General features: G+C 37.7%; 1 protein-coding gene across 2 annotated transcripts in view; it reads left to right on the forward strand.

The window, feature by feature from the left end:
* Positions 1 to 13823, forward strand: part of LOC145468091 (uncharacterized) — a 39400-nt gene that overhangs the window by 18761 nt on the left and 6816 nt on the right. For both annotated transcript variants that reach the window (XM_081451768.1, XM_081451767.1), the window contains 6 exons: positions 11 to 318; positions 2512 to 2659; positions 4825 to 5130; positions 9246 to 9548; positions 11751 to 12038; positions 13242 to 13544. In XM_081451768.1, the coding sequence (XP_081307894.1) occupies positions 11 to 318; positions 2512 to 2659; positions 4825 to 5130; positions 9246 to 9548; positions 11751 to 12038; positions 13242 to 13544 (1656 nt within the window). The remainder of the gene's footprint in view (positions 1 to 10; positions 319 to 2511; positions 2660 to 4824; positions 5131 to 9245; positions 9549 to 11750; positions 12039 to 13241; positions 13545 to 13823) is intronic.

Here is a 13823-nt window from a genome sequence, read left to right on the forward strand (position 1 = left end):
TTAATTTCAGCATGTCAAATCCAGGCTCTTGGAGTCTCCAGCAAAGATGCATTTCCAGACAACAGCTTTTCAGCCTCTTCAAGTAGCAGCAGTAATGTAGCCTCCAAAGGTCGATTGAATGGAGTCGAGGCATGGTCACCCAGTAGTAACAACAATTCTACTGACTATCTCCAAATCAACCTCCAATATGAGTTCTTTATCTGTGCGGTAGCAACTCAAGGAAAATCAACTGAAGATCACTGGACAACTAAGTACAAGTTACTTTTATCACTTAACAATATTGACTGGGTCACCTACAAAGAAAGTGGCACTGATAAGGTTGGTTGGATCACATACAGAGACATTGAAGTACATGTATTGTCTTTCTTGACTAATACTTTGACAATAATTATGCCTCAGTACATTTATGCCTAAGTTCAGTGCATGTTAAGGTCTGCAGTGAACATACACTGTATATACATTACATGCTTATTGTAGTGTACTAGGGTCTGTAACATGTGGTGCAGACCACTTCCAGCACTGGTCAACCTTGAGCAGGATTGCAGTGGTAATATTGTCAATTACCATGACTTGGAACTATCATAAAAGATTACTATAAATATGTGACAGTGACTGTGATTAAGCAGACTCTGACTGTTACTTTGCAAATTACTTTGACAGTGACTAAATGTACTTGTACCTGCGATTGTGACTCACTGTGACCATGACTGTGACCGTGACCATGACCGCGACCGCGACCGCGACCGCGACCATGAGACTGAGACTGAGACATTGCATGGACATTGATGGTTATTGATGTTACCAGGATGTATCATCTTTCTTGTGGCTATATAATTACTGTGACACACATGTAATAATGCCTTGGTAGACTTAAATTTCTTGTAAGTGCAGTGTAATGCAAGGTCTATGTACATCCTTAGTGTAGTGTATTAGAGTCTGTTATGTGAGGTGTAGAGCACTGCCAGCACCAAGTCAACAGTGACAAGGATGGTGGTGGTAATGATGACAATTACTGACTTACAACTCCTCTGCTGTTGGTTTAAAATGCTATGACTGATAAGAAGCGATTATGACTGACAGTGAATCAGTGCCTGTCACTTGGCTGTGACTGTGAGTGTGACTATGACTATGCATGACTTGACTGTGGCTTCGTATTTACTTTGATGGTGACTGAATGTACCTGCAATTGTGACTTTGATTGCAACTGTGACTATGGCTGTGACTGTGATCACACATGACTGACTGTGACTGCATGACTCTTTGACTGTGACTGCTGTTGTGACAAAGATTTCAATGACTTGTGACTGTGTGTGACTCTGACTGCAACTGACTGTGTATGACTGACTGGCTTCACACTACTGACTGTGGATGACAATCTTCGACTGTGGCTGTGACTGACTGACTGACTGACTAAATGTTAAAAGTGACTGTGACTATACATAACTGAGTTGCTGACTGACTGACTGACTGACTGACTGACTGACTGAATGTGACTGTGATTGTGCATGACTGACTGATTAGCTACAGTTGTAACCCTCTTTGATTACATCTACAACCGTAACAGTGACGTTTATAGTGGCTGTGCTCACACACTATAATACAGGTGTACATGCTAATACGAAATAGATTTAGAGGCAGTGGAGTGATATCTAGTTGATTTTACTGTTTTATCCAGATTTTTATCAAAGACTTTTGACACTCAGTGGCTGGGACTACCTAATTTGCATATATCCCTATAGAATCAAGACATTGGAGTATGTTTTGATTTAAAAATGCTCTAGCCAAAATGGAAAATAAAAAGGAGTGTTATCAATATTTAAGCTTAAAGATGATTTCCAGTCTGTACTGTGCAGTGTCAGCTTCCTAATGTTGATAAACATTTAAGTTATCACTCGATTGAATGCAAATCGATGTTATTCATTAAGAACCACATAATGTACCTTACCTTTAAGGCCTTTCAAATTCTTTTTCCAACAGCCTCAATCATTGATTTTTACAGCTGCAAAGTTGTTTCATTGAGTGATACAAGAAAGAACAAAGCATAAAAGCTTCGACCGCTTTGCATCCATAATGGCGGTTGTTTTGAAACTTTGAAGTTACTTCATGTAAGTAGTTACAAAATGTTTACATTTTGTGATGTCGTACATGAAAAAAAAAACGCAAACAAACTCTCAAGAGTGCACAGTACAGACTGGAAATCATCTTTAAATAATTTCCCCAAAAAATGAAAATCGTACTCACCAAATGGGTGAGTGATCAATGATTTGTACTCAGCCAAGACTTTTCATGCTCGCATGAGTGAGGAGACGAGTCAGCTAATTTCCAACAGCAATGCTGGGTACCGGTACTTTGTCATGTGTTACAATTGAAATGTAAAGCTTATTATAAATAACTACTTAACAGTACATTTAGGTACATAAGTTCTGTGCAGAATTTTTATCACTTGCCAGTACACATACATGTACAGTAATTCTTTGCAAACAATAATTAATACAAAGGCTTCTTTTGCAGGTCTTTGATGGTAACTCAGGAAGGAATGATATAGTAAAACACAATCTAAAAGAAATTGCAAGAGCGAGGTTTATCCAGTTTCAGCCAACAAGTTACTCAACTCACAAAGCTCTGAGAGTAGAAGTATTTGGAATACTTAAACCTGCAGGTATCTTGCTTCCTACACTTTTGACCTTTCATATATTAAGTGCTACCATTGTAAATTTATTTTTCATTAGCCTTACTGGCTTACAATAAACTCATTACATGTATGCATGTACATGTATTAATTTACGTAAAATAAACTACAAAATTATATGGATCACAGTTGGTCAAGGTTAAAAAACATAGAGTATTGCAAAATTTTAAAAGTAACCACACTTAATGTTACTCTTAAATTTTAGCGACCTTTTTTCTATCATTGTTTTTGGAGGTTCCCCACTTTTGTGGTGCTATTAATTTTGGTAGTTAAAGCAAGTACCATACATGTATATGAAAATGAACTACATGTTATTCATCTTACAGTAGTCATGTTAAAGACAGTGTGCACATCACCACTATAAACATAATAACAGACAGAAGTTTTATAGAAGGAACACCAGATTAAAATACTGCATTAGTGAATTATACTGCTGCTCCTGTTATCTGTTATGCCCCATTTTGCGTTTGAAGTCATTTTTTTCAAGCTCGGGCTTGGCCTCGCGCATGATGTCTGTGTACAAATCAAAATTAGCCAAAATCGGACGAAAATTTGTTTTAAAAATGCTGTAATTCGCAGGTTGTTAATTTTTTTCTCTTCAAATGAGCACCATCTTGTAGCGATTTTCACGTAGTTTCCTTCCATCTTAGCTATGTCTCAAAAGCGCTTGTGCCTTTCTTGTAAGGAGTCAAAATCACACATACTCTCCATCCTAAACTTCACAAGTAGCGTAACACATTGGGCCATATTTTACGCTACTCTTATAGCGCTCATTGCAGGCGCGATTTGCCATTTTTGCCTTTTTGGCAAATTTTGATTTTTGCAAAAATCGCGCACGTTACTCCTTTTGGTGGTATTTGCTTTTGCCTTTCTCACCAGGAAAAAAATCGCGTTCTTTTGGCTTTTTGCATATTTTGCCTTTATTCCAGGTCCAGCAAACTGAGGTGGTTCAATTCCGAATGTAAGGTTCCTTAACCATATTACAGGTTTTGCAAGGCAAAGCATTGCAAATTATTGTTAAATGAGCTCTTTCGAATCACAAAAATGGAATCACAAAAGTGGAGAAAAGAGAAGGCCACATGCTAGTAAGTTACGCTGTCAGAATGCTTACCAAGGATTTCGAAACTATGTAACTTTAAATACACATTTGTACAATTTTTGTCCAGCCCAGTGATCTTGAGAAAATGACAGAACGAATCATCTTATGTCTTTTTTTATTTCTCTTTACATGCACTAAGCAAGCATCTTCCCTGCATCTTCTTGTCCATTTCGTGTTCATTGCAGCCATTTTGTTATTGACGACAAGCCCAAGTTATGTCCAAATATGGAAAAGGATGGACGAGTCGACTTTAGGAATTGAAAGGTTTCTGCACAAAGAGAAACAAAACATCGATGTCTTGGTTGACCTTTATTACGGTGTTGTTCGCCAACTTTGCGGAAGGACCGGCAAGGATGATGTTCAATCTAAAATGAGCATTCGGCTGTGAAAATGACATCACAAAATGCTCGCTTCAGCTTTCTGTCAGTACTTTGCACCGCTCGTGTACTTCAGCCTTTATTACGGTGTTGTTCACCAGAGAAGCAAAAAGTGTAAGCTCAAGCGGCAAAAGTGCCCAGAAAGGAAAATTAGCATAACAACAAAATTGTAAATATAGCACAGGCCTGAGACAAAAAAAGTGTGCGATGCCGGAGACACGATTGGCAAAACAGAAAATTCGCATGAAAAGCAAAAAAGGAAAAAAGTCCTCGAAACCTGCAAACAAAGGCACGATAAAATGTCAAAGTTTTGAAATGAAAAACGTGGTCCCACGCTAGTTTTTTAATCATATTTTTTATTGTTCTAATAAATCTTTTTCAGACAGAAAATTTTGCTGTTTGGAGGGCACATAATTGGAAGTTTAATTTTGTGAAGTTTTATGACCACTGGCTTTAAGAATGACAAGAAATCATAAGAAATCTAGCGTGAGACCGTTTTTGTTACACAATTGTACACCAACATCGTGCGCAAAGCCGCTCTTGAAATAACATTTTCTATATTTCTGTATTTTGCCTTGATTTCTGCAACACCAGATCTAGAGTATTGTATTGCATAGCCTTCAGCTGCATCATAAATTTGGTGATTTCTTAATTTTTAGTTCCAAGCCAAGCTCCAAGTAGCTTTGCTGTGTCTCCACTGTCTTCCGCAAGTGTTAGAGCATCTTGGCAGCTGCCACCAGTAGGCTCCAGACATGGTACAATCACAGGATTTAAACTGTTCTACCAAAGGAAGAACTCTGCTGCAGATTATCCAACTGTTTTAACTATTCAAAGTGGTGCAACTTTGAGCAGAGATATTACTGGACTACGTAAATATTCAGAATATGAATTTCAAGTGTTAGCTTTCTCTTCTGGTGGAAATGGACCGAAAAGTTCTGTTCAGGAAATGAGAACAAATGAAGATGGTAAGATGTGAAAGATAGCTATCGTGTTGAATTTCTTGAGTAATAAGGTATGAAGGGTATAATGTACAATGTACAATGTAGGTGTCATCTGGAAGCAATGTGAGCACTGACTTACCAATATGAAAACTAAGCAATATGCAAATTCAAGGGGACAATGGCAACCTCACCATGGGTCAACCCCCTAGCAGGTGTTCTTTTGGAGAAAGAAAATAGCTAGAATTACATTTTTAACAAGATCTCTAGTCCAGATATGTAATGAGAGTGGCAAAGAAAGGCAATGAAGATCTAAGCTTGCAACCTCAAGGGCCTAACTGTCTTGAAAGTGAATGAACTGAACATATCCTAGAATGCTATCCTCAGCGGCTGACCAGCAGCCAAACTCCTTGTGAGCTATTAAGATAAACTAGTAGTAATCAAAGATTAGAGCAGTGCGTTCACATGTGTACTTTGCATATTTGGTCAACAAAGTTTGATCAAATGACAAAATTTATAACAATTTGCTTGTGAAGTTGAACTAGCGATGACTAAATTATATCCTGCAGCACTGAGTAGCGACCCCGTAAGAGTGTTTTTAACTAAAGTTTTAACTTTTACCGGACAAAACGTTTTTTAGGAGACATTTTATTTAAATATTTGCAAAACTCAAATAATTTTAATTTCAGATCACCAACACTTATGATAAATATTTCTTGAGAAAATGAATTTTTGACCAGCTGACCCTACCAGACAGCACATCACCAATACTTTTCTTGTACATTTTACCTTGTGTTTGTGTTTGTTTCAATTGTTCAAATTTACATCTTGTTTTAATAGGTAAATGAAGGTTAAATTAGTTCTAAACACATATCATGGCCTTTTGGCGAGCTACGCGACCAGGAAAGTTTGTTTTCTGACAAGAAATCATGGTCACTTGCCGAGCTAGTCTGAGCTACGACTGGGAAAATTCTCTTTTCTAACCACATATCCTAGCCATTGGTCGAGCTACACAACCCTAAAAATGTGTTTTCTGACCACAATTCATGGCTATTTGCTGTCGCTGAGCTACAAAGTATCCGCTCTTGTTGTTGTTTTGTAGAACTGGACTGATCCTCAGTGAGAATCCAATGCTGCAGCAGCTGAAGTTAAATGTGTGTTTTATGATACTTTATTCCTTTAGGAAAGCTACACATGCTAGAACACACTTTAATTTTGGCGTAATTCTGCATGCATTGACTGCATGATATCTAATTGCTCCAATTTACTTCAATCTAAATAAACTGATATGTCAGAACAGGGAACAGAAACCATCAAAACTCAAACTACAGTGAGACATTTGTGGTTATAAACTTGGATGTAAGGATCTCTTAAATACCGTTTTCAAATACTTCTTTAACCCGTTGACTCCTGTGCTGGCCGTAACCGGCCATGACAAACCTTGGCCTTTCTTCCACTTCTGACGTCATCACCCTTGACCAAAATTGGCATCATCTATGCTCAACTTCTTCAGGAGGAAAAGATCTTTCCAGTGATAGCCAGATCAGAGTGATCGGCCCAATGGAGCCTGAGATATGCACAGAAATAATCAAAAAGTTGAGTGAAAAACTCAGAGCAAAATTTCCTGCCCCTACTCGTGGCTACTCCATGGCAAACATTGCCTCTCTCGATGATGCTTTCTCAGAATATTTTGAACTGGAAGCAAGCCCAGTAGAAGGTCAATCGCTGCAGCAAAAAGAAAAGAAAAGGAGAAAAAGGAAAGGCAAAAAAAATAAAAAAATAAAAAAAATCGAAAAGCCTGATTTTTATTTCTGCGCATGCCTGAGCGGAAATGCCGTAAAACGCGATGGTAGTGGATAGAAAGGCATGCTGTCATTTTGCAAATGCCTTTTTGAGTAGATTGGAGCTAATTTGGCCCATATCCAGCCTGAAAATTTCCAAAATGTCCAAAAATGCGTTTTTGGCAAAAAGCTCCAGGAGTCAATGGGTCAATATATACTTCTTAATTTCTATGGTGACACATCACAATTACATTGTAAACTTGAAAATCCACCTTTTTTCCTTTTATTGGACACACTTAAAGGGATCTCACTGAGGTTAATTTTTAGAACAACGACAAAATAACATTTGATTTTGCAAGACATGTTTTGGTTGTTCAGGGACCATCGTCGGTTGAGTGTTGAATTAGTTTACAAGTTTCATTTATAGTAACTAATAAAACAATGATAATAACAAATATTTAACAAATTGGAAATCTGAAAGAAAACAAAAAGGTGTTCATGTACATAGTTACACAAGCTAATTAGAATGAGAGTTACTAACATTAATTACCTACTGAAACTCAATTAGAGATTCATCCTCGTTCCCAGGGTCTGTCATCGGGAAGATGGGAGACCCTGGGAACGAGGTTGTGAGAGATTTACATTTTTGTGCTTAACTTTTGCTAATAATTATTTACAATTGTAGGAGTCAACCTTGTCAATTCAAATCAATGCACATAGTCATAGGTGACCAAATAAAGCATCTGCAAAATTTTCAGTTACATTTGTTTGTGGCCATTTTCCTTAAAGCATAATTAATAGCAGAATAGTTATGAAGACTGGCAGAGTTCTTTGTTGCATGTTTTTCTAGGCTATTTTGTTGGCCCTATGCAAAACCTGCCAAATTATGAAAGGTGGTTATGTGTCCTCGTACAACTAACCATTAGAAGCATAGTGATTATGTAATTCATGCATGGTCAATGAGCATAAAACAAACGATGTACAGGGTCAAGGACCATCCAACATAAATCTTAGCCTGTTTGTTTACTTCTTTGATGTTTACTGAGCTTCTTAATCATTTCCCTCAATGGACTATGCTTAGAGACAGAAGTGGAATTTTGTGTTGGACTTCCTGTAAAATATTATAATTATCTTATCTTGCAACTGGAGTAGGACAGTCATTTCATTTTATTATATTAAAGAATTTTCTTATTTCAAAAGTAAGTTTTAGGATATACCATCCAAACGTGTCACACAAGTGAGGGATAAAAGAAATGACAAAAATTTGCAGTTACAAAATGAATGTGCCATGACTCTTATGTGCCCAATTTTTGATGCAGTTTGGATCAGTACAAACATTGCTGTGATAAAACTCAGGAAACCTATTCATTATTAAATGATCACAAGCTATGTGTGATTTTGATGGACAATGGTACCGGAAATCCGTTTTTGATATGTGCAAAATGCAATTGCATGACACTTACTTTCTTGTGTGTGCCTGAATATCACGTAGCAAAAAGTTGCAAAGTCAGGTGGCATTTATTAAGAAAGGGAAGTTAGGCTTTTAATTAAAAACAAAATATTATTTGGCATATATGTAGTATTTCTGTACTTCTGTAACTGTCAGTAGAAGACATCTAATTTTATAATAGAAAGAGAAGAAATAGTCTTTATTTCATATTGAAAGGAAAATCTTAGGTGATACAAGGAAAGCAAGTAAAAACTAATGATATAAAGTCCCGACGTTTCGGAATGAATAGATGAGAGTTCAGTTCGTGTCCATTTTAGATGTGTTTGAAACTCCTTTTTTAGAACGTTAATCATGGGCAAAGATCGCTCCAACAGTTTTATTTACACTGTATGTGGTCCTGACCTTTCTGGGTATGATACAGTAGTAAGTGGCTGACTGAATTCTATGTTTATTTCGCCATTTATAACCCTTCAAGCACACACCTACTACTGTTGTAACGACTTATTAACAGTTGTCCTGTTTAGATAAAAAAGTGTCAACTACTGCCATAATGGCTCGTGTTTTAACTCCTGGCTGGGATGAGTAGTAGAAATTCAAGCTGTGGGTGCCATTTATGGTCCCCTCAGCTCTCCCACCATCTCATTTTGCCATAACTCAACCTCAGCACTTTGTTGTACCGTTTGTCTTTTACTTAAAGCCCTTAGTAAATTATTCTGTTTCTTCTACTTTCATTATGATATCAGTTGCCAGCTTTGCCAACTACGTGCCTGTTTTATGAGTTATTTTTTGTATCAAGTGTGTTACCTTTTTCAAAAGCTCGTCGTAGCTTCTCTGTCACCGCGAAAACCTCCACCAGTATTACAGCATCCTGGCAGTTACCACCAGAACAATGTTGTAATGTTCAATTACAGCTCCTTCAGCTGCCCCAAGTGGCTTCACTGTCACTGCAAAATCGTCCACCACTATTACAGCATCCTGGCAGTTACCACCAGCAAACACCTGGAATGGAATTATCAAAGGGTTTAAACTGTTTTACAAAAAGAAAGACTCTTCAGGCTCACAAACCATGAAGCTTATTAACGATAGAGCGGTTCACACTACAGATGTCTCTACACTATCTAAATTCACAAAATATGAATTTCAAGTCTTGGCCTTTACTTCTGCTGGTGATGGACCAAATAGTACTGTAAAATCTGAGACGACAAAGGAAGACGGTAAGAAATTGGTGTTAATTATTAGCAAATTTTGTGTACTTGTCTTGCATAAATTACTACGTGGTCCTTCTAGTTTGGAACAATGTTTGTAAGATGGTAAAAGATTTAATTTTCGTTTCCTAATTGACTTAATTAGGTTAACTCCTTATACATTGTTGAATCTTAATTTTATGAATCTTCTTTTGATATAATTGTTTCTGTCTTTAAAAAAAAAACGTATTTGAGGAGTGTAACTGTGTAAAGATTCTTAGGTTGTTTCTTACTCAGAAACTCAGCAATCAGAGGTATTGTGCTGTTCGGGGCGATAGATAATTCGAACTCCACTTGATAGGTTGATCAAGGGCATAATTAATCAAAGCTCAAAGTTCGCGAGATACATTAGTTGGGACGGTGAATGACAGAAGGTAGATTACGGTAGAAAAAAGTTCCAATAATAACTGTAGTAGACTTGAAGCTAGTTGTAGCCGCTAAACAAAAGTTTGTAGTTTCAGTACAAAATGCAGAGTGAGAGTTGAGCACAATAAGGTAGAAGGTAGTGCAGGTTCAATACGAAATATAATTAAAAATACAGTATAGCTTGGATACATCATTTAGCTACATATGCATAGGTATGTTGCAGACATAATTGTCAGTACCTAAAACAACTGAGAAGGGTTAATATTGTTGAAAAACTGAGCTGAATCTAATAACACTGAAAAGACAGGTGGATCATGACGACAACAATGTGATAAAAAAAATCAGTCATTTGGTCTTGTGACAATTATAGCAACATTTTAACATTGAAAACTTGCTTGGAAATCATAGCTAACAGTGAAGGTAAAAGGTAAGACACTTCTTTTGGTAATGACTTGCACAGAAGATTGCAGAAAGTTGCCCCAAAGGTAGTCAAATGGTAGCCTGTAGCTGGTCCTATGATCGTAGGAGTTGCGGGATTACTAATAACTATCGTTGAAAGGAGTTGCCCTTAAAAACACACGCATGCGTGATTATGCCTAGTGTGTGACCCATATGTACAGTAGAAAGGGTTATTTCATTTCCTCGCATGAAACACGAATTTATCCTTGAGTAAGCACGAAACAGTAAATACCTCACTAATAGACAAATTTGGCTAACTCACGCGCGAGTGTTACGTGACTTGAATTGGGTACAACAACAACCAAAACAAGAACGTTCGTATTTTCATTTAGAGAAAAATAAGCCACGATTCCGCGGTTTTGTTGCACCGGAGACTGTCAGAACAGCTCCGCTAACCGAAAAGATCTCTCGTTTCACGGGTTTCCGGTAAATTTTAAGTGTCCTCTCTGTTTGGGTCATGAAAATGAAAAGAGATCCACGATATTTCAACGTCAGTACTGCAGCGAACACTTAACATCAGAAGATTTTATTAATCCTTACTCTAGTCAAAATCGATTGAAGGCCGATGCAGTTCCTTTTGTTTTCGTGGGTTAAAGATAAGCAGGAGAAGGTTCAAGCGCTGAAGAGGTACGCTTCGAAAAAGATAAATCAAAGCAGGAAAGAAAATGAAGCAACGGATTCGGCAGCATCTGAAAGAGAATGGGGTCGGTTCAAAACGTGGACCCCTAAATCTGTACCCCCTTTTGGACCCCATCTGGACCCCTTTTGTACACCCATCTGGACTCCCATCTGGACCTCCTATTTTTTCCAGAAAATACGGGCTCTTGATATAAATAATTAAACTTAGAACATGACACAATGAAGTCGATTTAATCAGTGAGCAAGATGTGAAGAAATTAAATGAATTCACACAGCATTGTGTCTAGAATAATAATTACAATGGTTGCGGCTGCACTATGAGAGTTGACCGGATTATTTCTAATTAATCAATTACGATTACCGGGTTACTAAAAAATCGTGAGTGGCCGCTATTTTTGGCCGTTCTTTGAAGTTAAACCGGGTTAACGGTTACCATGGAAATTAATTGAAGAACAGTAGATTTTTTAACCGAGTTAGGTTAATTTTAAACTACCTTTCTGCGTGGTGTAACCCAGGTTTGTGGTGTCGTATCGGTGCCGTGCATTGGCTTTTTCGTGAACTGTGTCACTCATCACGGTCTGTATGTGCGATGTTGTTCACTGTGGCACAAACAAGTGCATAATCCTGTACTGAACATGGCGAGTGGTAACAACAGTTTGAAACAGTTGTATTAGTTAATGTGTTAATTGTTATTTTTTTTCTAACCAGCACCTAGTATCCCCACGTCCCTCACTTATAGTGTGCAAGACCAAGACAAGCCACATGGTCCAAGAATTAACTTGACCTGGTCGATACCTGCAAAACCAAATGGAGTCATTAGGAATTACACTGTGTTTTACTGTTGCAATGGAAATTCGCCAAAAGAGATCTCTGGAATAGATGCATTGAGTTACTCAGTTGATGTATTGGGTGGTGCCACCTACCAGTTCCATGTCAGAGCTGTGACTATCAAACCTGGACCAAATGCTACTTTAACTGTAACTGTCCCTGAGTATGGTAGGAAGACTTCCATTCAAAGTACAATTTGATCAGCATTTTAGATGAACAAGTAAATTTGTAATTGACTTACATTTACGAGTCACAATACTCCTTTGTGATATTGTCTAAAAGTTAATGAAGAACTTTAAAACTGGTGTGTACATATTTTCAAGTTATATACGTAGACTATGCAAATATTTCAAGCAGTGTTTATAAACACCAGTCGGTATCTTAGCTGTCAGCAACGTTGGTCACATATAGTCCTAATTTGGTGGCTTTGTGTTGAACCCCCTGTACCATCATTACGGTTTGGAGGGAGGGGGGACTCCCATACAAAAATGACTGGGGTGCCCGTCGTACCTTTTAGGGGTTAAAAAACGGTTTTGGTACTTCTTAGGTTTTATCTTTTAGGGAATTGTGTCGAAAAAAATAAAACATGAGATATTTGAAAATCAACTTGAAGCAATCATCTTTATCGCTATTAAAAGTAATGAAGGTGTCAGTCAATGTGTTGTTTTAGAGTTGGAACCTCTTAGGGGTTCATTTAAAAATTTCCGACGAGCACCCCCGTCCTTTTTATATGGAACTCCTCCCCCAGACCATCATATTAGCGGCCAGAAAACCGTAATACTCTGACGACTCTGTTAGTGACGTAAACGTCATTTCTGAAGGTACCTAGATGGTCTTCAAAAAAGTCTTATCTGTTCAATTTTACTTTCGTCCCACTTTCTTACTGTGGGTGGCACAATTTGGCTTTACGGAGAGATCCTTTGCAAGTCCTCTTTCCTCCTAAGGGTATAAAAGGGATGTAAATGGGATACCATGCTGGGTGGTATGCAACCTGTGATAGTTTGAATCCCATCCAGGAGAAGGAAAATCGCTTGTTTATTTGGATTATGAAAACGTCGTTACATGTAAGTTCCCTTGCTTGCGCCAACATTGCATGTACGTCAGCAGCCGATCTTACTTCACTTTGCTTTGTTTTTGCTTCGCTTCTGTTTTGTAGATATTTCTGTCCTCAGAAAGGGAACCAATAGTCGATAGTTTCTGTTGGATTATCTTACAGTGTTCTTGCGTAGTAGGAAACTGTCATTCAACTTGACACTTCAAATTAAGTTATTATTGTGTTTTTCACTTTTTGTGTTTAGTGATCAATTCCTTTTTGCGACTAAGAATAACAATAACAATAGTAATAACACAATTGTATCTTTTCTCCCTTAGTGCCCGGCCACGGGCCAGAAAATGTGTCTTCTACAGAACTGAACAGCACAACATTTGAGATAACTTGGGCTGCACTGCCAGAGAGGGTGGCACATGGCGTTATCAAAATGTACCAAGTCAGACTAGTTTTGAAGGAAAATTGTACTTCAGCTCAGTCTGAATTGTATTCAAGATTTAACACAACCTCAACAAGTATGGTCTTAAGTGGTCTATCAATATGTGCAAGGTATGAAGTGTCTATAAGAGGCTACACTATGGTGGGACCAGGACCCTACAGCAGACCTATAGTGCTTCAGACTTCCGGTGAGTGAACGAAATGTCTGATTGAATTGTTTGATTTATCACGAATTAAATACGATATCTTGTGCTGTCCTAAACTGATGCAACGTTTATAGTTGTAGTCACCTGATCCACCAATGGTTGTCCTATCCGACTGTTTCTAAGCAAAACAAAATACTCTAGAGTGAAAAGAGCTTTCAGTTATAATCAAGGCATATTAGGATGATTGGCTAGCCTTTCAGCTTACTTGCTTTTATGAAGTTTACTCTTTGCGTTGCTTATTATTTTCGGTGTGATATCCTT

The sequence above is a fragment of the Orbicella franksi genome, chromosome 14 (genome assembly GCF_964199315.1).
Source record: "Orbicella franksi chromosome 14, jaOrbFran1.1, whole genome shotgun sequence".
Classification (NCBI taxonomy): domain Eukaryota; kingdom Metazoa; phylum Cnidaria; class Anthozoa; order Scleractinia; family Merulinidae; genus Orbicella; species Orbicella franksi.